Here is a 24,646-nt window from a genome sequence, read left to right on the forward strand (position 1 = left end):
GGGTCTTCTCTGCCCCCCCTCCATGAATTTGCTCCATAGAACTCACGGTGGCACGCAAGGTTATCACCCTCACCTTTTTATCATTGGGCGAGGGGACCCAGGCCACACACTGAGCTTCATGACTGAGTGGAGACTTTGCTTTTTTTACCATAATTTTTATTGAGTTTTCCATATCACTTTTCATTACGTAAATCCATAACTTAAAATATTGCTCAGAAAGAGCATCAACCCTCCCTCCCTCTGACTTCCACATATCTTTAACAAATCCATCGCATTTCTATAACCGCTTCTTTACCTGGTAGCAATCCCCCCTTCCTTTGGTTTCTCCACCCCCCCATAACTTTTATTAAATTTTCCACAGTTGTAACAAATATTTCAACAAACATTGCACAACCAAAGGTCAAACCAGAACAAACACACACAAAAATACATCAAAGAAAAACAACAAACAATAAAGACGAACTTAATTGTTTAAAAAACCCAACCTTATGAACATGTTAATTGACTTCCTCTAGTCCCTCCCTTCTGGGTTTTCTTGAATCTGAATGTAACAGCTTTACAATATCATTATTAAACAGCAATATTCTAATTATAATCAAATTTATTCACTTTTCTTACTGTTCTGAATCCCGTTTATTAAATTAAATCCTAATTTAGTCCTAGGCCTATTTAGTACTTTCAAGTAATTTATATTTTTTTTATATTACAATATTTATTCAAATAGTTCTTAAATTTCCTCCAATCTTCCTGATATTTCTTTTCTCTCTGGTCACGGATTCTTCCAGTCAGGTCGGCTAGCTCCAAAAAGTCCATCATCTTCATTTGCCAATCTTCCACTCTTGGTAGTTCTTGTGTTTTCCAATTTTTATCTAGTAAAATTTGAGCAGCCGTTGTGGCATACAAAAATAATTTAACATCTTTCTTGGGCAATTCCAAACCTGTTATTCTAAGAAGAAAGGCCTCTGGTTTCTTAATAAATGTATATTTCAACATTTTTTTCAATTCATTATAAATCTTCTCCCAGACGTCTTTCACCTTGGGACAGGTCCACCACATATGAAAAAAGGTACCTTCTTTTTCTTTACATTTCCAGCAAAGATTATCACTATTGTGATAAATCTCTGCTAATTTTGCAGGGGTTGAGTACCACCTATACATCATTTTCATAATATTTTCCTTTAATATCGTACATGCAGTAAACTTAACCCCTTTCTTCCATAACCTCTCCCAATCCTCCAACATTATATTATGTCCCACATCGCATGCCCAGTCAATCATTACCAATTTAACTTGTTCATCCTTTGTATGCCACTCCAACAGCAAGTTATACATTTTAGACATATTCTTGACTTTGGTATCTAACAACTCTGTGTCCAATTTGGTTTTTTCTGTTGCAAAACCATTTCTCTTATCAATCTTATATTAATTTGATAATATTGATAATCTTAATTTGATAATATTGCAGCCAATTCACTTTATCTTTAATTTGTTCAAATGGTTTTAATTTAAAACCTTCCTGATCCTCTAACAATAAATCTGAGTATCTCAACCATTTATTTTCCATATTTAACTTTTTTGGGGCCTCTGCTTCCATTGGCGAAATCCATTTGGGTGTTTTTCTTACTAAGACATCTTTATATCTGCTCCATACATTATATACCTGGTATCAATTTTTAACATTCACCCTCTTATATGTAAATTAGCTCCTTAATTTCATATTACCAAACATTTCATGTTAAAGCTGCAAACGTTTTCAAATTTTTACAATTTTCTTTCAAATAAAGTATAAATTTCCTCCAGTCCTTCTGAAACAGTTCATTGCGCCGATTCTGGATCTTCCCTGTCAGCTTTGCCAACTGACTGTGTGGAGACTTTAATTGCACTCCAGGATTTTGTCCCCTGGGCCATCCAGGCAACGTGTTTTGGGGAGGGTCTCCTTTCCGAAGAAGAGTACAGCAAAGGGGTATTTTTTTGTTTTTATTTATTTATTTCCCCATTCTTTATGATCACACTTTCATCCAGGGATGTTGAATAACTTACAAAAAAAGAAAAATCATTCAGTCGAAAATCTAACAATAACATGCATCAAAATCGCCCTCCTATTAGATATATATAACAGTATATACTTTTGTCCCTACTCATTTATCCTAATTTCTCCCCCACTTCCTCCCTCCCCTTTAACCCCTGCCCCAAAAACTTGTTCTCTCTTCAAATCTTTAACCATGTACACAGATTATTCATTCTAATTTGGAGGCTAGGTTTGGCTTCCCCCTGTGCTATCCAATTCCTATAACTTGTCCATTTATTCAAAATCTTTTGACATTTGTTTTCCCATGTATCGTCCGTCATTACCTGTTCAAATATATCAGATTATATATATTCAAAAACATGGTCATTCCATTTTTCCATCGTCCATTTATCGTTTTCTTTCCATCCTAATGCAATAACAAGCATACCAGCTAAGATCATAATTTTATACCAAAGAGTATAGATAAAATAAAAATGGATAAATATAAAGAATTAAGTAGGAATTTCCTATTGAAAAGGTATAGAACTGGCATATATAGTTAAAGGATTGAGTCCTAAGTGTTGGCAATTTGGTCAAGAGTTAGGGGTATATGCACATATGTGGTGGGAGTGTATTTGTGAAAAGGAATATTGGCAAAATATTATAAAGGTTATTTCTGATGTATTTCAGGTTAAGATAGAAGTCAATAGAGAAATGCTTATCTCAGGAATACTGGGGAATAGTAAAATAGAAAGCAAAGGAATATTTGTCATCAGTGCCCTGGCCTTGTGTGTTTCTGCCAGACAGACCCTGGTCTGTATGCCTCTCTGCCCTCATTCCTGGCCCCCGGCCTGAATTGCTCTTCCTCTGCGTCCCTGCCTTCCTCCTTTTATCTGTACCTGTGTTTTTAATTACGGTTCTCATTCTAGCTGCCTTGTGGCTGGACCTCTCCAGTCTCGCTGGGCCTCAGAAGCCTGGCTGCCTTTGCTGTGGTCAGTGGCTGTTGCGTCATCAGTAGCCGTGATTCCTGCGTTGTAGGAAGATGGACTATCTAGATGGCCCTTGCGAGTCCCTTCCAGCTTTGTAATTCCATGAATGTAATTCCTGCTCATGTCGTTGGCAACACACAAATCGCTGGCTGCCCCCTTGATTAAACATGATTGCATGAGAACGTATGCAAGTTCATAAGCAAAATTGGCTTATTTATTTCAGGGGTGGGGAGTCTGCAGCTCTCCCAAGTAATGTTTGGTTCCCTCTCCCTGCAGCCAGCATGCCCAGTGGTCAGGCATGAGGGCCGTCACAGCACACAAGCCTCTGTTGGGCCGCAGACTTATTTATTCTAGTTAGCTTGGCCCCGTTGTTTTAGGAAAGTGGTTTTGTTTTGTTTCTTGAGCGCTTTGGACCTTCCACCTGCAGCATTTCTGCACGAGAGGGAAATGCCTTGCACTCTATTTTCACACCTTGCCCAAGACGGTGCCACAGTCGTGAGAAGAGCCCAGCTGCATCAGTTTCTCCCAGGGGCCACGCTGGGGGCCCCCACAGGAAGCCCCCCCGGCAGGACATGGAGGAGGCAACGGCCTTCGCCCTCTCCTGCAGCTGGCAGTCAGTGGGATAAGGCCTCTGAGCAGCCAGGCTCTCAGCAGCACCCGGCCCCAGAAGTCACGGGACTCCAACTCCCATCATCCCCCACAGTTGGCAGCACTGGCTGGGCATGATGGGACTTGGAGTCCAGCAGGATCTGGAAGGCCCCTCGTTCCCTGTCTCTGCTTTATAGGGAAGCAGAACGGAGAAGGACAGAGCAGAGGTGGAAGGCACCCCAGGGGTCATCTAGTCCAACCCCCAGCAACGCAGGAATCATGGCTAGGGAATCCCCTGACAGGTAGCCATCCAACTTCTGCTGGACTACAATTTAATAATAATAATAATAATAGTTATTTATACCCCACCCGCCCTGGCCAGAGCTGGGCTCAGGGCAGCTAACACCAGTAAAATTACAGTAAAAACATAATAAGGGGGGGGGGAGCAATTTAAAATACAGGTTAAAATGCAATTTAAAATGCAGCCTCATTTTAAAAGTAGCCCATAGATCAAAACCATAAGGGGAGGGAAAACATAAGGGTCCAAACCAAAGGCCAGGCGGAACAGCTCTGTCTTGCAGGCCCTGCGGAAATATGTCAAGTCAATTTAGATATTGCACTTACTTTTTCCTCCCAGGAGCTCATGGTAGTGTACATGGGTTTTATTCCCACAACAATCCTGTGAGGTAGGTTTAGTAGGACAGAGGGGGGGGGGGAGGAAGACTGGCCCAAGGTCACCCAGCTGGTTCATGGCTGAGTGTGGATTTGAATTCTGGTCTCCCATGCCCTAGTCCATTGCTCTAACCACTACATCACATGATTCTTCAGGTTCGTGTCATCCCTGACCATTGGGCGTGCTGGCTGGGGGCTTGGTGAGAGCTTGGGGTTCTACAAATGTGGAAATACTCCTTTTTCTTTTTTATAATTGTTGCCACATGCTCAGCGCTGTAGAAATTCAATATGATGGTGGTGGTGATGATCGCTGCTGAGTGCTAGGTGTTGTGCAAACATTGAAAATGCCATAGTGAGGTTGCATGGTGTGTGTGTAGGGGGCACACAGGTGGAACACATCATGAGTTTCGACAGCCAAATGCCAGGGATTCTTTATCTGTGATTGAAGGGGGTTGGACTAGATGACCCCTGGGTCCCTTCCAACTCTACAATTCTATGATCCTTTGAGCAATAGCTACCAGTTGCCATGAAAGTTCTATTAGGAGCAACAGGACCTCTCTCTGTCTCTCTTTCTCTTTCACGAGTTCACACACACAGGAGGCAACACCTTTTGTAAAATCATGCACCATCTAAAAATGAGGGAAGTGTACCTTTTTCTTCAGAATCACTGTTTTCAGTCATTTTTGAGGATTAATTTAACTTAACCTACTAAAATTTCATTAATTGGGTGAGAACCCTGGTAAAAGCATCTTTTTGTCTACATTCTCCTACCCTCTTCAGAATTTAAGAACGTACAACAAATGCTGCTGGATAAATAAATAAATAAATAATATTTTTTTATTTATACCCTGCCCTTCCCGGTTCAGAAAACCAGGCTCAGGGCGGCTAACAACAAATTTAAAACACTTAATTGATGCAACAAAAAACAGCATACAAACATGAATAACCATAAATTCAGAATTCAAAAGTCAATTTAGGGGGGAAAACCACCCAGTAAACATTAGATGATCACAAGGACTAGCTGGCTAAATTAGTCCTATTTGGGCCAGCGTGACCGGGGGAGAATGAGCTGTGGGATCCCAGAGCAGGGAATCTTCATAAAAAAGGGGAGGGAAGGAAGGGGAATAAAAGATCAGGCTAAGTTCAAATTGAAAGCCAGGCGGAATAGCTCTGTCTTACAGGCCCTGCGGAATGGATGAGGCCAGTGATCTATTTGGCCCCTCCAGCATCCTGTTCTGGGAGAGGTCAACTAGGTGCCCCACTGGGAATTCCACAAACAGGGCATGAGCACACCCCCTGCTTACGGCTTCCAGATGCCCTCCATCTCCAACAGAGAGGCTTTGTGAGTAGTAGCTCCTGGTAGCCTTAACCTTCATCTGTTCAGTCCCCCCGTCAGTGCCAGTACCACTTCTGGGCAACTGAACTCAGCCATTCTTCATTCAGGACAGATCCAAAACACTGTCTAATGCATAAAGGTAAAGGGACCCCTGACTGTTTGGTCCAGTCATGACCGACTCTGGGGTTGCGGCGCTCAACTCACTTTATTGGCCGAGGGAGCCGGTGTACAGCTTCCGGGTCATGTGGCCAGCATGACTGAGCCGCTTCTGGCAAACCAGAGCAGTGCACGGAAATGCTGTTTACCTTCCTGCCAGAGCGGTACCTATTCATCTACTTGCACTTTGATGTGCTTTCGAACTGCTAAGTTGGCAGGAGCAGGGACCGAGCAACGGGAGCTCACCCGGGGATTCAAACCGCCAACCTTCCGATCTGCAAGCCCAAGAGGCTCTGTGGTTGAGACCACAGCGCCACCCGCGTCCCTCCTAATGCACACTCCACACCATATTACAAACTTTGCAGGTCTTAATTGGGATGTTTGCTCATTGAAAAACCAATTATTATTTTATAACAAAATTAGAAGAGGAGCCCCTAGAAATTATTGCCTTGCAGGGGGCTGGACTAGATAACTTGTGGCAATTCACTACTGTTGCAGGGACAAAGTCTTTGTGACAGTTTTAAGGTGCCTCTTGTGGATTGCCATTGCTGCTTGGGGGTTAAAAGAATTCTGGTGACTAGTACAGTCATACCTCGAGTTACAGACTCTTCAGGTTGCGTTTTTTCGGGTTGCGGACCCGCCGAAACCCGGAAGTACCGGAACGGGTTACTTCCAAGTTTCAGTGGTCATCCATATGCAGAAGCGCTAAATCACGCTTTGCGCATGAGCAGAAGCGGCAAATCGCAACCCGCACATGCGCAGATGCGGGCGCTGCAGGTTGCAAATGCTGCGGGTTGCGAATGTGCCTCCTGCACGGATCATGTTCGCAGCCTGAGTGTCCACTGTACTGAATTCCTCAGAGCAGGTGTATAGACTTTAACCTGAACGGTCTCAAATTTGTTTTTTAAAAAACCCCAAAACAAAATTACAGACAGAATACTTTCACCTCCTTTGGGGCAGCAGTCTGTCTGTCTGTCTATATCTATCTATCTATCTATCTATCTATCTATCTATCTACCTACCTATCTACCTATTTCAGGAAAAGCCCCTGCCCCACTTTTATAGAAAAGCCATGTATTCCTCTCCACACAAATCCTGTTCTGACAACTTGAAGTGGCCCTGATCCTCAGCTCGAACCTGTTGTAAATGGATGCTCTACAAGTAGGATTATTCACGTACTGCTGTGGAATTTGTGGGGTAGGGGTGGGATCAAGTTTTGGGATGCTGTTTTTACCAAACATTTCCCTTCAGTTTCTGATATTAATATTTGGCCAGCAAGATTCTTTTTTATATGCTTCCTAAAAAATGCCTGAAGCCATTCTTGCAACTTTACAGCGAGTGTCGGTGGGGAGACATAGCAGTAAGAACAAGGTCAGTTAAAATTGGATTTTGTGCTAACGAGATCGGTGTGTTTGCATACTGACTTGCTGAAGTCATTTGCAGAGGTGGAAACAGAAGTCTCACCGGGAGTTATGTATGCCGGTGTTAATCAGAACGGATAACACTTCTGAAAAGTCTGCTGAACAAATCCCTTTTGGAACAAGATGACACCTTCATCTGCCATGTTATTTGCATAATATCAAGGAATTAGCATAATTAGCCCAGAAAGCAGAAAATGCTTTGCCCATTAGGGTCCTGTTCTGTTGTATCTGGAGCAGGGAGCGTGGGGATTTAATGATGCTGATTTTTTTTGGCCTGAAGGGGGAGCCCTTGACTTTCTTATGAGATACAAGGCAGACTTTGTCCTGGTCTGGAGCCAAGAATATAAAAAAATTGCATTTTTGCAACATCCTGCTTGGGCCTGAACACCATTTTTAGGTTGGTTATGGATGTGCATGTTTGTTTGCATCTATTATCCCCAACCGGGTGCTCTCCATATTCTTTGGACAAGAGTTCCAAATAGCCTTGACCACTGACCATTCTGGCTGCAGCTCATAGGCGTCGGCTGATGACTCTGCTGGACTAGATGGGCCAGGGGCTCTTCTTGTGTTCTTAAGAAGTGATTCCACACATCTGCAATGTTGTCTCTTCTGCTTTTTGGTTTTGAAAAGCTGCGTACCAGTTGCAAAATACCACAGTGGTGGCGGCGACAATGGTGATAGTAACTGAAGGCTCCTTGGGGCAGGGACCTGTCTGGGTTTTGTTTTGCCAAGGCCGCAGCGGCTGAGCATGGTTGCTTGTGGTCCCATTGTGCTTGGGCTGAGAGTTTCACCTGGTTGGGGTCTTGTGCAAAAGCTTTAAGGGAGAAGGTGGGATTGAGGGAGGGGAGGTGAAGAGGAGGTGGGTTCTGTGAATGTATCTCTGGTCGTAAGATGGCAGCAAGGGGCGAGGTGGAAGTGGCAGAGGATGTGGGAGAGACCAGGGTTCAAATCTGTACTCGGCACGAACCTCATGGGGTGTGTGACCTTGGGCCTCTCTCAGCCTAACCAACCTGCCAGAGTTGCTGTGAGATAAAATGAGAAGCAGGGAGGGCCATATAGACCACCTTGAGCTCATTGGGTAAAAAGGGGGCATATAATTATTCTTGGGGGGGTAGGTAAACAGGCAAGTGGGTGGGGCCCTGTGAGACATTTCGAAGAGCTCAGGGTGGGGGTCTTGGAAGACAGGCGGAACAGCTGATGGCTGGGCTTCCTTTCTGGGTTGCTGTTGCCATGGTTACAGCGGCATTGTTTCACCAACACAGCTGCAGCAGCTATGCAAACAGTCAGGTCCCATAACTCTCTGATTTCCTGGTGTGCGGCAGGCCGTCCCCCCTCCCCCTCTGCCTTCCTTTCCTGTTTGTTCCTTACCTTCTCTGGAAAATAGGAGATCTGTTTCACATGTTTTGCCTTTCGCTCTCACCTCCACGACACCTCCCCCCCCCCCAGGGACCCATGCGTGAAATGTGCTGCTTTAGCTTACGGGCTGTACAGGTGCGGTGGAGAATCGGGCCGCGCTGCAACCAGGGCTTGCAAAAAAAGAAAAGCAAAAAAGACGTGGCTGAGAGCAAAAGTGCCAGTAACCAAAAGCTACTTGCGGAGGAGCTAGCTTTATCTTCCTTGTTTATTTACCGTGGTACCTCTGGATGTGAACGGGATCCGTTCCGGAGCCCCGTTCGCATCCTGAAGCGAACGCAACCCACGCCTGTGGGTTGCAATTCACTGCTTCCGCACATGCGCGTGACGTTATTTTGAGCATCTGCGCATGCGCGAGCGGCAAAACCCGGAAGTAATGTGCTCTGTTACTTCCTTTTTTTCAAAAATTAATTTTTATTAATTTTCCAATCCAATTGTAGATTTTTATCCAAATTTTAACAAATTATCTCTTTTTGGACTTCCTTCAGCTTTTCTGACAATCATCCGTATTTATTTCTTCAGTACGCATTCCCTTCATTTGTATTGCCATTTGTCTTCCCTCCCCCTTCTATTTCTTTTTAACAATACATCTCAGCTTTTACAGTGCCTCTTGGAAATCCACTAGCGTTGTTTGTACATCATATACATTTCTCAGATAATCTACAAACTTTCCCCAGTCTTCGATAAACCTTTGGTCTCGCACATATCTGATTTTCCCAGTTAATTTATCCAATTCCGCATAGTCTGTCAATTTCATTCTCCATTCTTCTATCGTCGGTATTTCCTCTTGTTTCCATTTCTGGGGCAGTAAAATTCTTGCTGCCGTAACTGCATATTGGAAAAGTTTACAGTCCTTTCTTCTTATTTCCTTTCCTGTAATCCCTAAAAGAAAGGCTTCTGGTTTCTTTACAAAAGTATGTTTTAACATCTTTTTCAATTCATTATAGATCATTTCCCAGAAACGTTCTTACATTCCCACCACATATGATAAAACGTTCCTTCTTTTTCTTTACATTTCCAACACTTATTACACATCTTATACATCTTTGCTAGTTTTACTGGTGTAATGTACCATCTACAAAACATTTTTCATAACATTTTCCTTCCAACGCCGTACATGCTCCGTTACTTCCGGGTCGCCGCAGAGTGTAACTCGAAAACGCTCAAACTGAAGCACATTTAACCCAAGGTGTGACTGTATTGTATTTCTATCCTACCTTTTCACTCAAGGAACTCAAGATGGCGTATATGGTCCCCCCCCTCATTTAATCCCCATAACACCCTTCTTCGGCTCAAGACCACACCCAGTCAGCTTCATAGCCAAGTGGGGGATTCAAACTCAGGTCTCCCAGTTATCCGACTAACAATTGGCTCTCTTCCTTTATGATAGTCTTCACCAACCTGCTGGTGAGCTCTGTTTTATGCATACGTGTGTTTGTGGTGTGTACATGGCAGGGTGGGGAGGGGGTGGGGGGCTCTCATTGCGTGTACTCCTGCAGGGGCTCCCAAGCTCCTCCACCTCCTTTCCCCAGAACATTTGACAATTGTTGAGGGCCCTGGACGACCACTTAACATTTTCCCTCTGCAAAGGCAGCCTTTGAGCAGGAGCTGGAGGAAAACCTTATTCCTGTGCCTTTTCCCAGAATGCTGGCGCGGTGCAACGACAAATTCAGCTGCGGGTTGCTACACACCAGAACAAAAGCAACCGGAAGCAGGGCCTCTTTGTCAGCTGCCCCTGAAACTCTGCAACATTTCGTCAGAAGTATGAAAGCATAGCCCTTTCCTTGGGGTTCAGATGTGGCTGCAGAAACTCTTCCTCTTCAGTGTTATTTCAGCTAGTTTTCTTGAATCTTGCTGCTTTTCTTTTTAATTTTGTTATACGTCTACCAGGGTGATTGTCATTGCTTTGAGCCTTGCAAAAAATGAATTAAAACAGAGAAGCCTACCTCCTAGCATGTGCAGAGTGCCTTTCCTTCAGCCCTGGACAACTAGCCAATAACATGCTCTCGTTATGGGTCAGGGAAGAAATTGTAGGCTTCCTGGCAGCCTCAGCCCACCAGTTTAGGGCTTTCTTTAGCCTTTGGCTTGTGAACAAACTCATACACTCTAAAATTTATTTGCACTGTAATGAAGTCAGGCAGGTTTCCCCTCCCTGCTCCCCCACCAAAAAGGTGTCTTTTGTATACCTTTAGCCAAGGTTCTTTTTTGCCTTTAGATTTTTATTTTTTTTAGTGGGAAAGTGTTTTGGAGAAAGCTGTTGTAAACAAAAACTGCTCCCTTATGGGGTACCCAAGAGCCGTTATAGAGTAGATTTTCCACCGGTAGGAGAAAATAACAGAGGCCAACCAGAGAAGATTGAGAAGCAAAGCAGCTACTAAGCCTGATCTTTATTAAAGCTGTTGCAACGGGGTGCTCCCCCCACAGGCAGGAAAGGAGGGGGAGAACCCTGAACCATGCTCACAAGCCCTTATATAGACTTTTGAACTGCTCACCCTGGAGCCCCAAACCACCCCTCTGTACATCATAAATGCATCACAGAAGGGGTGTAGCCCAAGACCACCTCCAGTACATCATACATGCATCAGAAGGGACTGTCTAAAACAGAATCCTGAGTGTGTTGTTTATCTCCTGTCTGCCAGGTTACCTGGTTGGATTACCTGGGCATCCTGGCCACTCTTTTGTTACGATAACTGCCGGTACTCAATTCCTGAATCCAGGCCACAGGCTCACCCTATTCCAGGGGTCAGCAAGGCTTATCGGGCACACCAGATCACTCCCACAGAGATCCTCCATGGGCTGGGCCAGCACAGCGCAATGGCGGAAATCGCATCTGCGCATGTCTATGGCACTGGAAATTGCTTCTGCGCATGCTCAGATGCCAGAAAAGCGCGAATGCACAGAGGTGATTTCCAGAGCCTCAGAAGAGAGTCTCTGCGCTGTGCCAGTTTAGCGCAGCATGTGGGGACTCGCCGAGTGGGTGGCTTGTGGGCCGGTTAAACCCCTTAGGATGCCTACCCCTGCCCTATTCATATCTTATATGTGCCCTTGAGACAGGATTTGTGAGCAAAGAGACAATTGTGAGGCTCCCCATTTCCTTCGACCTTGCAGAGAAATATTTGAGGTCAATTTGGACAAGACAAATGGTTTCAGGACTTTTTCCGTGGGTCTCAGACGTGTCGTCTGTACATGTAAATGCTTGCTTGGTACATTTAGGAACATTTACTTTATATGTATGTAAGACCTTAAAATTCTTGTAACAAAGCAAATGAAAAGCAGCAGACAAATGAAGGGCCTGGATTTCTGCCCTCACCTTTCTTCCCCCAATGCTGCTTGGATCGGCTTATCTGCTTTGTGGTGCTCTGTCTCTGGAAGAGCCGGCGCTGTGCGGCGGATGCATTCCTTGCGCCTGTTTCAGAATTAATCAACTTGTAACTGGGATAATCTGATTTGCTATGCTGTAGTGGGGGCGTATGGATGCTAATATAACCAACTTTCTGCTCTTGTTTTCCTGGTGCTCAGAACTGGCTCCAACTTCCATCTTTCAACGGGGTTGCTATGTAGATGCAAGCTCTCCCACAGCCTCCTTCCCTAAAAACCCTCTTAAGTGCTGACATTAGCAGAAGGCACCCTCTTGGTATTCCTTCTACCCTTGCAGGCTCAGGGTGGCGATTACCCAGGAGAGGGCCTACTCTGTGGTGGCCCCTAAGTCAAGGCCACAGAGTTGCGCTTGGCTCCATTGTGCAGCCTCCGAAGGATGCTGAAGACGCGACTCTTTGCCCCGTGTTTTAATGGTGGGACCTGAGGGCAAAGAAGGGTGTGTAACAGGCAAATAAAAATTAGGAGTGAAACTCTCCCCCCTCCCCACCTATCCAGTCTCAGAGCTACAGTTCCCAGCGTGGTTTTAACAATCCATCCCTCTTCACAGAGAACTTTCGGAGCATAGAATTTTTCAAGAACCCACAAGCCTCTGGCAACACATAATTTATGAGGTTTTGGTTTTTATATCAAAGCAAAAGTCACAAGTCCTGTAAAGTTTTCCATTTGGGGGCAACTGAGGTTCTGGCAGCTGCTAGCATCCCTGTCGAGAGTTCCTAAGAGCTGAAACCTTTCAGTCGATTGGTCCATAGATTTAGTAATCAAATCTGTGGTGAAGTTGAGATAGCTTGTTTTGCGTATTTTGGTCACTTCTTGACAAACCGCTGTCCAAAATCTGAATATCTGTGGACAGTGTCACCACAGGTGGAAAAAGGTTCCTCTTTCAAATCTCTCTCCCCCTTTTTTTATGGTAAGCTCATCTGTGTAGACATAATGTGAAGTTTGGCTCTTAGATTACTTTGGAAGTACAATAATAATAATAATTTTTATTTATTTATATCCAGCCGAAGCCGGACTCAGAGCGGCTAACAACGGTAAAATAATACAGCATTCTAAAATCTATTCATTATAAAATCAGTTCAAATCAAATTAATGGCAACCATTGGGCTAGAGTTCTGTGAGGATTACCAAAGGAGGGGGTCAGGCTGTGCCTTGGCCAAAGGCCTGGTGGAACAGCTCTGTCTTGTAGGCAGAAAGATGTCAAGTCCCGCAGAGCCCTAGTCTCTTGTGACAGAGTGTTCCACCAGATTGGAGCCACAGCCAAAAAAGCCCTGGCTCTGGTTGAGGCCAGCCTAACCTCCCTGTGGCCCGGGATCTCCAAAATGTTTTTGTTTGCAGACCGTAAGGTCCTCCGTGGGACATACCAGGAGAGGCAGTCCTGTAGGTACAAGGGTCCTAGGCCGTATAGGGCTTTAAAGGTTAAATCCAGCACCTTAAACCTGACCCTGTACTCCACCGGGAGCCAGTGCAGCTGGTATAGCACCGGGTGAATATGATCTCACAGCGAGGACCCCGTAAGGAGTCTCACTGCAGCATTCTGCACCCGCTGGAGTTTCTGGGTCAGTCTCAAGGGCAGCCCCACGTAGAGTGAGTTACAATAATCAAGTCTGGAGGTGACTGTTGCATGGATCACGGTGGCCAGATCAGGGTGAGAGAGGTAAGGAGCCAACTGCTTAGAGACAATTCGTTAGAAAAGGAGAGTAGGGTTCGATAAAACCTCCTGTTCAGAGGCAGTCTACCTTTTGAGTACCATCTGCTTGGTAGGTGATATCCTGTTGGGCCAATATCCTGCCTCTGGGCTTCTGGATGACCAGGATGGGAAATGGGTTATTGGAGCAGACGGGCTTTTAGGCTGCCTGCTTTTATCTATCATGTGTGTATCACATTGCCTCCCTAGTCTCTCCCAGTTCTGGAATAACATTTCCTGCCCCCTGCTAACCTAAAAAGACAATCCCTGCTCTTAAATCCTTACCAAGCTGTCGGTGCGAAATGCTTTGACAAATGCTGTAAATGAGAGGTGCCCTGCCAGCATAATTTTTCTTCATTAGTATTTTGAAATTGGCATTGATTTAAATATTAGTTACTTAAAAAATGAAGATTCCATAGGTGTGGGAGACCTACCAGATGCTTGCCTCCAAATCTGTATTCTTTGTGCATTTGAAGAGGGCGCGAAAAGGGTGGGATTCCATCCCTTGGTTGTTTTCCTGAGAGTTACACATTTTTTGCCTCAACTTTTCTTCTTCCTGAGTAAATCAATAACGAAATGACACAGAGGTCCTCCTTCCTCTCCTGTTGACTGTTGTGGGTGTCATACTTGCTCCATTAAGCAGCAGAGGAAGAAAGAATTTCCCCAATTAGTGTACTAATTAATTTCAGACACCCCCCCTCCTTTCCCAAAGCAAGTGGCCTTCAAAACTAAGGCTTTTAAAAAAGGCATTCTTGGAGATATGTTTGCAGAAAGAATCCTCCTTTCTCTGCAACCTCCCACCTTTGCCCACAAAACTTCCATAGTAAGAGGGGGGCAGGATAACCGTAAACAGCCAGGGGGTGTTTTAAAATGTTGTTGCTCCAGTAGTGAACATACTTTTTTGCAAAAAGGGGTGGCAGTGGGAATGAAGGTGCTCAGAGGAGGCCTGGAAACGGCCTCTGCATTCACCCTGGGGAAACCGTTGCATCATAAGTCTGGCGTCTGTTGCAATACACCTCTGAGTGTTCCAGTCAGTCTTGGGGGCACAGGCTTGTTTGTCCCGGGGTGGACGCATGATTTGAAGCGGGGTGGGGGGGTGAAGTGGAGGGCAGCAAGCTTGCATCAGCTTAACGGTCCCCCAGGATTAAGTAGCTGCACTAGTGAGGGAAGTTTTAATTGCCAAGCCAGCGAACCGGGGCAACAAATGGTTGGGTTTCCTCCTCTAAAACCTGGTTGAGGTTCTGGGGTGTTTATGTAATAGAGCAAAGAAGCTGAAATGCCATTGATCTGATGGTGAGCAGTTAACCTTTGTTCCTTAAATTGGATGTTTCTGTGCATGTCTTTCTGTGATAATTTATTTTGGTCTATTCCATCTTCAAGTGACGCGGGTGGCGCTGTGGGTTAAACCACAGGGCCTAGGACTTCCCGATTAGAAGGTCGGTGGTTCGAATCCCTGCGACGGGGTGAGCTCCCATTGCTCGGTCCCTGCTCCTGCCAACCTAGCAGTTCGAAAGCACGTCAGAGTGCAAGTAGATAAATAGGTAGCGCTCCAGCGGGAAGGTAAACGGCATTTCCGTGCACCGCTCTGGTTCTCGAGAAGCGGCTTAGTCCTGCTGGCCACATGACCCGGAAGCTGTACGCCGGCTCCCTCGGCCAATAAAGCGAGATGAGCGCCACAACCCCAGAGTTGGCCATGACTGGACCTAATGGTCAGGGGTCCCTTTACCTTTATTCCATTTTCAAGCACTCAGATTCATTGGATATCCATAATACCGGAATTTGGGGGGCATCCAGTGAAGCTCTGGTTGGCCACTGTGCAGACAGGATGCTGGACTGGATGGGCCATTGGCCTCATCCAGCAGGGGTCTTCTTATGATCTGTGTCCTCACAACGGCCCTGTGGGGTTGGCCCAACATCACGGTGAGCTTATGGCTGCGGCCACGGCGGGGCTTTTGAATGTGGGCCTCCCTAGTACAGCCTTCTCCATATGGGTGCCTTCCAGGTGTTTTGGAATGCATTAAGTTGACAAAATCTGCCCAGGAACAGCCAATGTGTTGTTGGATTCTAGCCCCAGCCACCCTTCCCCAAGCAGATATGGCCAACAGTCAGGGAGGATAGGAGCTGTGTGGTCCAGTGACCACGTTGGCTTTCCATGCGCTCGTCAACACAGTTACTGCAGGTTTCCTCCAGCCCATGATTAAAAAATAAATAAATGACCGCCAATGCACCAAATTTCAACCCTGCAATGAGAAAAGCTGAATTCCGAAACCCTGTAAATTGGGCAAATGTGCATATCTTCCACCCTGCTCCCCTGTTCCATGAGAACTGAGCACAGTGTTGTTTCCTTTTGAGGAAACAGGCGCAGGAGTCGGAGGATGAAAGCATCTCCCGGATCACAGAGAAGGGGTGATGTGCCCACTGGTCCTGGTTACTGTCTGCTCAGAAGTAAATCCTTCTGTGTCCAATGTGGCTTCCTCCCGTGTAAATGTAGGCAATAGAATTGCATATCTAAATCGTTTCTAATTTATGCATAGCATTCGCTTCAAAGTTGTATGTACCTTATCTCTTCTTCCTCTTGTGCTTTGCTGCAGTTTCCTTTTGGCCGCCGCATTCCCTGTGACATCTACTGGCACGGTGTCTCATTTCACGATAATGCCATCTACTCGGGCCAAGTCAACAAATTTCCAGGTAATAGATTGTTTTTGTGTTGCTCATTTAAAAGAAGCAGTTGTACAAGGGAAGGGGGGGAGCCCTTTGTGGTGTTTTCTGTCTTTGGAGACCAAAAATAATATATTTTTTATTTATATAAAAGGACCAAAACCAACTCCATTAATTAGATCCGCACTTTGTTTTTCCTCCATTCACCTAACGCTTCTTCAGTTGACCCTCTTCTCCCTTAAAAAAACCAAACCGTTGTATGTGTACAGTGGACGCTCGGGTTGCGAACGTGATCCGTGCGGGATGCACGTTCACAACCTGCAGCGCCTGCAACCAGCAGCGGCGCGTCTGCGCACACATGGGTTGCGATTTAGTGCTTATGCGCCAAGCACGATTTATCGCTTCTGCGCATGCGCGACCGCCGAAACCTGGAAGTGACCCGTTCCAGTACTTCCGGGTTTCGGCGGTCCGCTACCCGAAAAAACGCAACCTGAAGCATCTGTAACCCGAGGTATGACTGTAATTGGAACTGTACTGCCAGATCCCTGGTCATGTATAAAACCAACACTGAATACCAGCTTGCAAAAACTTGTTCTTTTCATGCATGATGTAGGTCCTGGAACATGGGTGGCATTTACCACCTCTTGTCCAGGGGTGCAAAACCTCAGGCCTGGGATTCCTCCCCAGGCTGTACCCCCTTTTCCCCTGGCTGCCCCTGCCACGGACCCTGATCTGCACCTTTCTTAAGTGGACGAGAATGTGTCCCTGTGCAATGTCTCCTGCTTGCTGGGATAAGATGGAGCATAGGGAGGGGCGCATGGGTGCAGAGACTAGCCTGCCGGTTGGTCAATGGTAAAATTTTCACTCCTTGCCCAAAATGCTGTGGTAGGCCTAAGTTGGCTCTCATGCCGGAAGTGGCCCACGCTGGTCTACCCTGGCTGCTGGTGCCCCTCAAGGTGTCAGACATTGGGGAGGGGGTGCTTGTGTGATTTCCTAGCCAGTTTTGGTGTAGTGGTTAAAGTGCCAGAGTCGGACCTGGGACAGATCATGGTTCAAATCCCCACTTGGCTGTGAAGCTCACCCGGTGTGGCCTTGGAGGGGCCAGTCAGTGCCTTTCTCAGCCCAACCTACCTCACAAGGTTGTTGTGAGGATTAAATGAGAAAGGGGGAAAACCACATACACCGCCTTGAGGGAGAAACACAAAACATGTAGTAAAAGCAAGAACAGAACAGAACAAAACAATGGCCACCACCACTGAACTGAACTGCGACACTTCCAGTCTCAGAAGGAAAGCTCAGACAGGTTCCCCCCCTCCCAATAGATTCTTTTTAAAGAGAAGAGGGGAGTTTTAGTCAACCTTTTCCTAATATTAGGTCTATCAAACTTCTTAACGCTCCCTTACTTCTCCTTTAATCTCTACCTGAATCCGGTTAAGTAAGAGCTAAGCGCCCAAGATATTGATTCATCACAGCTCACAGCTCTTTCTGTTTATTGCGTTCTGCAAAGAGCTGTCAGGCTTTGCTCCCTTGGAATAGAGTTGGCAGGAAGGCAGCTCCCCCCGCAATGCCAAACTTAATGAAACTCTGAAGTTTGGTTTTCTCTGCTAGCTCTGACAATCAGCTGCCTCTTCTCACGTAGGAAAGAAAGCTCTGTGGCAGGATAGGTGTTCGGTCCCTGCTTTCCTCCATGCACGGGGTAAGCAAGCAGCAACAAAACAGGATAGTATTGGGCAGTGTCAGCCTCTGGCCAGTTGGGCGAAACCTTCCCCAATAGATGATCATGTTAGATGACTGCAATACATTACACTGTTGGGATGCAGCCAAGGAATCAGGGGCAATTTGCAGACCCCCAGCTGGCCCCAGCCCACCGGCCGGTGTGCCAGACAATCTCCAGTCCTTGGATCAGCATGAAACTGCGACCCCAGCTTCAGAAGCCTCTCAGCAGAGAAAACACACAACAGAAGTGGCAGGAGAGGCATATGCGAGCATATTTGCAAGCGGTTTATTCAGCATACATTAGGACAAAAGGAAACATGTCTTCTCTCCTTCATGTCCAAAGCAAAAGCTATACACAGACGGAAGTTCCCAGCAAGCTGTGCTGGAGTGTAAACAGGCATGTGACACACAACAGTCATGCCTGTTCCTTAAGGTAGAATGGAAGTATTCTAACATGCACATGGGGGTTCCTTAGGAAACGGTTGGCAGCTGGTGCAGAATTTGGTGGCCAGGTTTCTCACCGGGGCAAGACATTCTGAGCACAGAACGCCCATTCCTGGCCCGACCGCACTGCCTGTCAATTAGTTTCCGGGCCCAAGTCAAAGTGCTGGTTTTGACCCATAAAGCCTTATGTGGCTCAGGATCCAAATATCGCAAGGGCTCCCTCTCCCCATATGACCAACCAAGGTTCTGCAACACTCTTCTGAGGCTGTTCTCCGTGGACCTGATCCGTGGGAGGCCTGGAGGGCAGCAACAGTCAGTGGTGGTTCCCTTCTTGTGGAACGCTCTCCCCAGGGAGGCTAACCTGGACCCTTCACTACATATATTTAGGTGCCAGATAGAAACATTTATTTTTCTCCAGACCCATTGGCTTTTAATTATCTGTGACCTCCTTCGGTGGGTGGGATGTTTTAAACCTGCCCTTTAAAAACAGGGTTGTCTTTTCAATTTTTCTTCATTATTACTCTGGTTTTAATGTATGTGCTTGTTGCTTTTGTAAGTTGCTTCAAGTTTTATTTTATTTTTAATAAAAAAAGTGGCTAATACCGTTAAATAGCAACATGATCAGAGATTGGAGGGCATGAATGACAGCTGAAAAATTGTTCAGGAAAACCCGTGGGGTTTGCTCCATTGTGGCGTCCTTTGTCATGCAGTGTTGTGCATGTCTACTCAGAAGTAAGGCCTCTTTAGCTCAATGGAAAGTGTGTGCATTCTTACAGACACTTCCTGAGAGAGAAGTTCTGCTGCAATCGGCATAACGTGCTCCTGAGTGCAGCTTTTTCTAAGAAGGTTTCTGCAGGTATCCTGGATAATGTGTTTGATGTGTTTGATGAGACTGATGAGTGTTGCCCCCCCCCCAAAGCACACAGAGGCTGCTGTGTGAGCAACAGCTGCATTGGCACAGTCGTACCTTGGTTCTCAAACGCCTTGGTACTTGTATGTTTTGGCTCCCGAATGTTGAAAACCCGGAAGTAAATGTTCTGGTTTTCAAACATTTTTTGGAAGCCGAAGATCCGACGCGGCTTCCTCTTGAGTACAGGAAGCTCTTGCAGCCAATTGGACATCGCACCTTGGTTTATGAACTGTTTTGGGAGTCGAACTGACTTCCAGAACAGATTACGTTTGAGTATCAAGGTGCGACTGTAGCTGTGCATCGGCTTTGCAGCCTTTGCAAAATAAAACAGAGGTCGCCATTTATTATCTTTTGATATTATCAAATAATCATTATCAATAACTATAAAAAGTTATTATTATAAGTAATGCAAGAGGTGGTTGAAGGTAGAAGGCTCTCCGTCCTTGTAAGCAGAAGTTGGATGGCTACCTGTCAGGGGATTCCTTAGCTGTGATTCCTGCACTGCTGGGGGTTGGGCTAGATGACCCCTGGTGTGCCTTCCACCTCTGCTCTGTCCTTCTCCGTTCTGCTTCCCTATAAAGCAGAGACAGGGAACGAGGGGCCTTCCAGATCCTGTTGGACTCCAAGTCCCATCATGCCCAGCCAGCGCTGCCAACCGTGGGGGATGATGGGAGTTGGAGTCCCGTGACTTCTGGGGCCGGGTGCTGCTGAGAGCCTGGCTGCTCAGAGGCCTTTATCCCACCGATTGCCAGCTGCAGGAAAGGGCGAAGGCCGTTGTCTCCTCCATGTCCTGCTAGGGGGGGCTTCCCGTGGTGGCCCCCAGTGTGGCCCCTGGGAGAAACTCTGATGCAGCCGGGCTCTTCTCACGACCATGGCACCGTCTTGGGCAAGGTGTGAAAAGAGGGTGCAAGGCATTTCCCTCTGGTGCAGAAATGCTGCAGGTGGAAGGTCCAAAGCGCTCAAGAAACAAAACAAAACCACTTTCCTAAAACAACGGGGCCAAGCTAACTAGAATAAATAAGTCTGCGGCCCAACAGAGGCTTGTATGCTGTGACGGCCCTCATGCCTGACCACTGGGCATGCTGGCTGCAGGGAGCGCATCTGGAGGAGCACCCTTGTCCTAGACCCTTGCTCACAGCTGACCTTCTTCCTCAGGCATGACCGAAACGGTCCGGAAGATCCCCTTGAGCCTTGCCATGCGGATGATGCAGGAACTCTTCCCCGCCGAGTATGACTTCTACCCACGCTCCTGGATCCTGCCAGAGGAGTTCCCCATTTTTCTCGCAGAGGTGGGCTGTCCTCACTAAGGTCTTTGAAATTTGAAAGAAGTTTGTATTTTAGCATGGCACTGCCCAGTTTGGAACTCTGTGCCTTTTGATACTAGGCAGGTGTCTTCATTGTACTTCATTGTTCGGCGTTTGCCAAAAGCTTCCTTTTCTCCCAGCTTGCCTAGATATTTGTAATGCTGATGTTGTTGTTGTTTAGTTCATCACTGATTTTAATTCTTTAAAGTGTTTTAAATCATTGTTAATTATTTTTATCGACAATTTTCTTGTTTTATCTTTTTCTGCGCCAGCCAGCCTGAGATTTTATTTTATGATCAAGCAGTGTGTACGTTCTTTGATTCACCCCCTGTCCTGGTTTGCCCCGTGGAGGACCTTACGGTCTTCAAACAAAAACATCTTGGAGATCCCAGCCCACAGGGAAGTTAGGCTGGCCTCAACCAGAGCCAGGGCCTTTTCAGTACTGGCCCTGACTTGGTGGAACGCTCTGTCACAAGAGACTAGGGCCCTGCGGGGCTTGACAACTTTCCTCAGGGCCTGCAAGACAGAGCTGTTCTGCCCGGACTTTGGTTTGGACTCAGTCTGACCCTTATGTTTTGATCCATGGGCTACTTTTAAAATGAGGCTGCATTTTAAATTGCATTTTAACCTGTATTTTAAATTGTTTTGTTGTTGTCACCCCCCACCTCATTAAATTTTACTGATGTTAGCAGCCCTGAGCCCAGCTCTGGCCGGGGAGGGTGGAGTATAAATTTTATTATTATTATTATTATTATTATTATTATTATTATTATTATTATTATTATATTAAATCCAGCCCACGGATGGTCTGGGAATCAGCGTGTTTTTACATGAGTAGAATGTGTGCTTTTATTTAAAATGCATCTCTGGGTTATTTGTGGGGCGTAGGAATTCGTTCATTTCCCCCCCTCCAAAATATAGTCCGGCCCCCGACAAGGTCTGAGGGACAGTGGACTGGCCCCCTGCTGAAAAAGCTAGCTGACTCCTGTTCTACAATATCCTCCCCACCCCCCTCACACCTGCCTTGGTAGAGGCTTAGATTTGCCTTTCTGGAAAAAAATAGGCAGATGGCTGATAAAACACTGCTGCATATGGTCCTCCGTCTGTGTTTGAGGGGAAAGTACTTCTTTGTTACCAAACATGACATTTCACGCCACATTCCTCCCCCCCCCCCTTCTTTATATACTAATGCGGAGACAGTATAATCAAACTCTGCCTGGAAGCTTCCTGAGGTGGGATATCCTGGGAACTACCCTTTGCTGGTAGTTTGATGGTGCAGCCCCACTTTCCACCCCACCCCTTAATAAAATAATGATTCTGGGTGATTCCCAAGAGCCATCCCCCAGTTAGCACCACTTTTTCAAATATCATGGGGAGAAGGGGTGGGGTAGGGGGGGCCCTGTGAAGAAAGTTTGCAGTTTTGGGGGCTTCTTCGTTTGTAGAAACGGTTAATGAGAGGTGACATGAGACAAAGCGGACAGAAATAATTAATAATAATAATAATAATAATAATAATAATAATAATAATAATAATAAAGTGGTACCTCTGGATGCAAACAGGATCCGTTCCGGAGCCCCGTTCGCACCCTGAAGCGAACGCAACCCGCGTCTGTGTGGGTTGAGATTCGCCGCTTCTGCACATGACGTCATTTTGAACATCTGCGTATGCGCAAGCAGCGAAACCCGGAAGTAGTGCGTTCCGTTACTTCCGGGTCACCATGGAGCGCAACCCGAAAACGCTCAACCTGAAGCAACTTTAACCTGAGGTGTGACTGTAATAATAATTTATTATTTATACCCCGCCCATCTGGCTGGGTTTCCCCAGCCACTCTGGGCGGCTTCCAACAGAATATTAAAAACAATACAGCATCAGACATTAAAAACTTCCCTAAACAGGGCTGCCTTCAGTCGCCTTTTAAAAGTAAAATAATTGAAAAAGGTTTTCCTTTCCTCTCATAACACTGGAACTTATTGACTGCCAATGAAGCTGAATGTTGGGATATTAGGGGCAGAAGAAAGAAACTCCTTCACACGCACAGAGTTAAACTATTATGGCATTTGGTCCCACAGGAGGCACCTGTGGCTTTAAAAGAGGACTGGGCACATTCATGGAGGAGGCAGCTATTGTTGACTACCAGCCACAATGGCTATGCTTTGCCCGCAAGAAGCAGATCACTCGATTGTAGAAAAAACTTGAGAAGAGAATTACAAAAAATGATAAAAAGGTAGAGGTAAAGGACCCCTGACAGTTAAGTCCAGTTGCACACAACTCTGAGGTTGCTGTGCTCATGTCTCTTTACAGGCCGACGTTTGTCCGTAGACAGTTTTTCCAAGTTGTGTGACCAGCATGACTAAACCGCTTCTGGTGCAGCAGAACACTGAAACCAGAGCAGCGCATGGAAACGCCGTTTACCTTCCTGCCAAAGCAGTACCTATTTATCTACTTGCACTTTGATGTGCTTTCAAACTGCTAGGTGGGCAGGAGCTGGGACTGAGCAACGGGAGCTCACCCCGTCGCGGGGATTTGAACCGCCGACCTTCTGATTGGCAAGCGCTAGGCTCAGTGGTTTAGATCACAGGGCCACCCTTACAAAAAAAGATAAAGCAGTGCAATTATCCCTAAAAGATTTACAACCATAATTTAAAACATACAGAAAGTTTAGATGGCAATAGAATAGATTCAAGCAGATTAAGACTCATACGAACTTTCTAAAATGTGGGTTGCGCTTGTCTAAATAAGAACGCCTTCAGCAGGCACCGAAAGGAATACAGGCAGGGAGTTCCAAAGTGTCAGTGCTGCCACACGAAATGATCAAGTTTTTACAGACGTGCTGTGGGCATTATGTGGCAGGGCCCATTCCCTCAGTTGAAGCGGTCAAGCGGGCAAGGCAGTCCCATGGGTGAACTGGTCCAAAGTTAAGGGCTTTATATACTCACAGTGACACCTTAGACGCAACCTGGTTCTCATGTGCTTTTGGGGAATGTACCCTGTGACTGCTGAAGTAGCCTCAGGTTCCACACCCCCAGATATCGTTGCAGAAATGTGTATTGGCGCCCAGTATTCTAAGAGCGACAGCAAATGCTGTTCCCTACAGTTGCCAGCATCCCATGAGTTGCAGTGCCATGCAGTGGATAAGAGTATCTGACTTGGTTTGGGAGACACCTGGGTTTAAAGCCATGCTCTCTGCCTTGAAGGTCACCTTGGGCCTGTCACTGTTTCTCTGCATGACTGTGATGATCACACAGGGTCCCTGGACGTTTCACCGTCTATTGATCCCTGTGCCACCACTTTATTTCTCGCTGCCACCACCCAGGCCCTACATGGTACAATACTGAGTCCAGTCAGGGTTAAATTGGAACATAAACTTCTGTGTATTTATTGTAGTTTAAGAAGCGTGTGGTTTCATAAATGGTATCGGTCAGGGGGTGCCTATCCAGACCTATAACTTCCGCTACCTGCTCTCACTCACTAAACCACCTCTCAGATATTCACTTGTCTTCCTAGCTCCTAACTGTTCCTGACTCAGCTTATTTCTCTACACTAACTCAACCTGCCCACAGACCCTATTCCAATTCACTCCCACTCCAACCCAACTCCCAATGAACTCCTCCCAGAGCTGGTTTTATAGTCCCCTCTGACTCCACCCCCTGGGTTCTGATTGGGTAACCTGTTTAACTATTTCACCTCCAGCAGTCTCATATGTTAACGTCACAATGACCTACCCCACACGGTGGTTTTGAGGATAAAGTGGGGACGGGTGGAAGAGGCTGAAGCATATACACTCAGTGGTTCCCAAGGTGGGAGCTAACTGCCTCCTAGGAGGCAGTGGGGTTACCTGCACGTACGTGTGTGTGCGCGCGCACGTGCGTGCTAAGAGGCAAGGGGGTGGCAGAGGGCGATTTAAGACTCCTGCTAAGTGACTTTAAACCAGACATTGGGAAAACGGTATCACTTCATCAAAACCCATC

The 24,646-nt window shown here is 46.2% G+C and overlaps 1 protein-coding gene across 1 annotated transcript in view; it reads left to right on the top strand.

Annotated features, from left to right (window-relative positions):
• Positions 1-24,646, top strand: part of TTLL11 (tubulin tyrosine ligase like 11) — a 62,645-nt gene that overhangs the window by 2,391 nt on the left and 35,608 nt on the right. Inside the window, exons 2-3 of the mRNA XM_081896432.1 lie at positions 16,237-16,333; positions 20,529-20,662. Coding sequence (XP_081752558.1) covers positions 16,237-16,333; positions 20,529-20,662 — 231 coding nt within the window. The remainder of the gene's footprint in view (positions 1-16,236; positions 16,334-20,528; positions 20,663-24,646) is intronic.

The sequence above is a fragment of the Podarcis melisellensis genome, assembly GCF_964234715.1.
Source record: "Podarcis melisellensis genome assembly, chromosome: Z".
NCBI lineage: Eukaryota > Metazoa > Chordata > Lepidosauria > Squamata > Lacertidae > Podarcis > Podarcis melisellensis.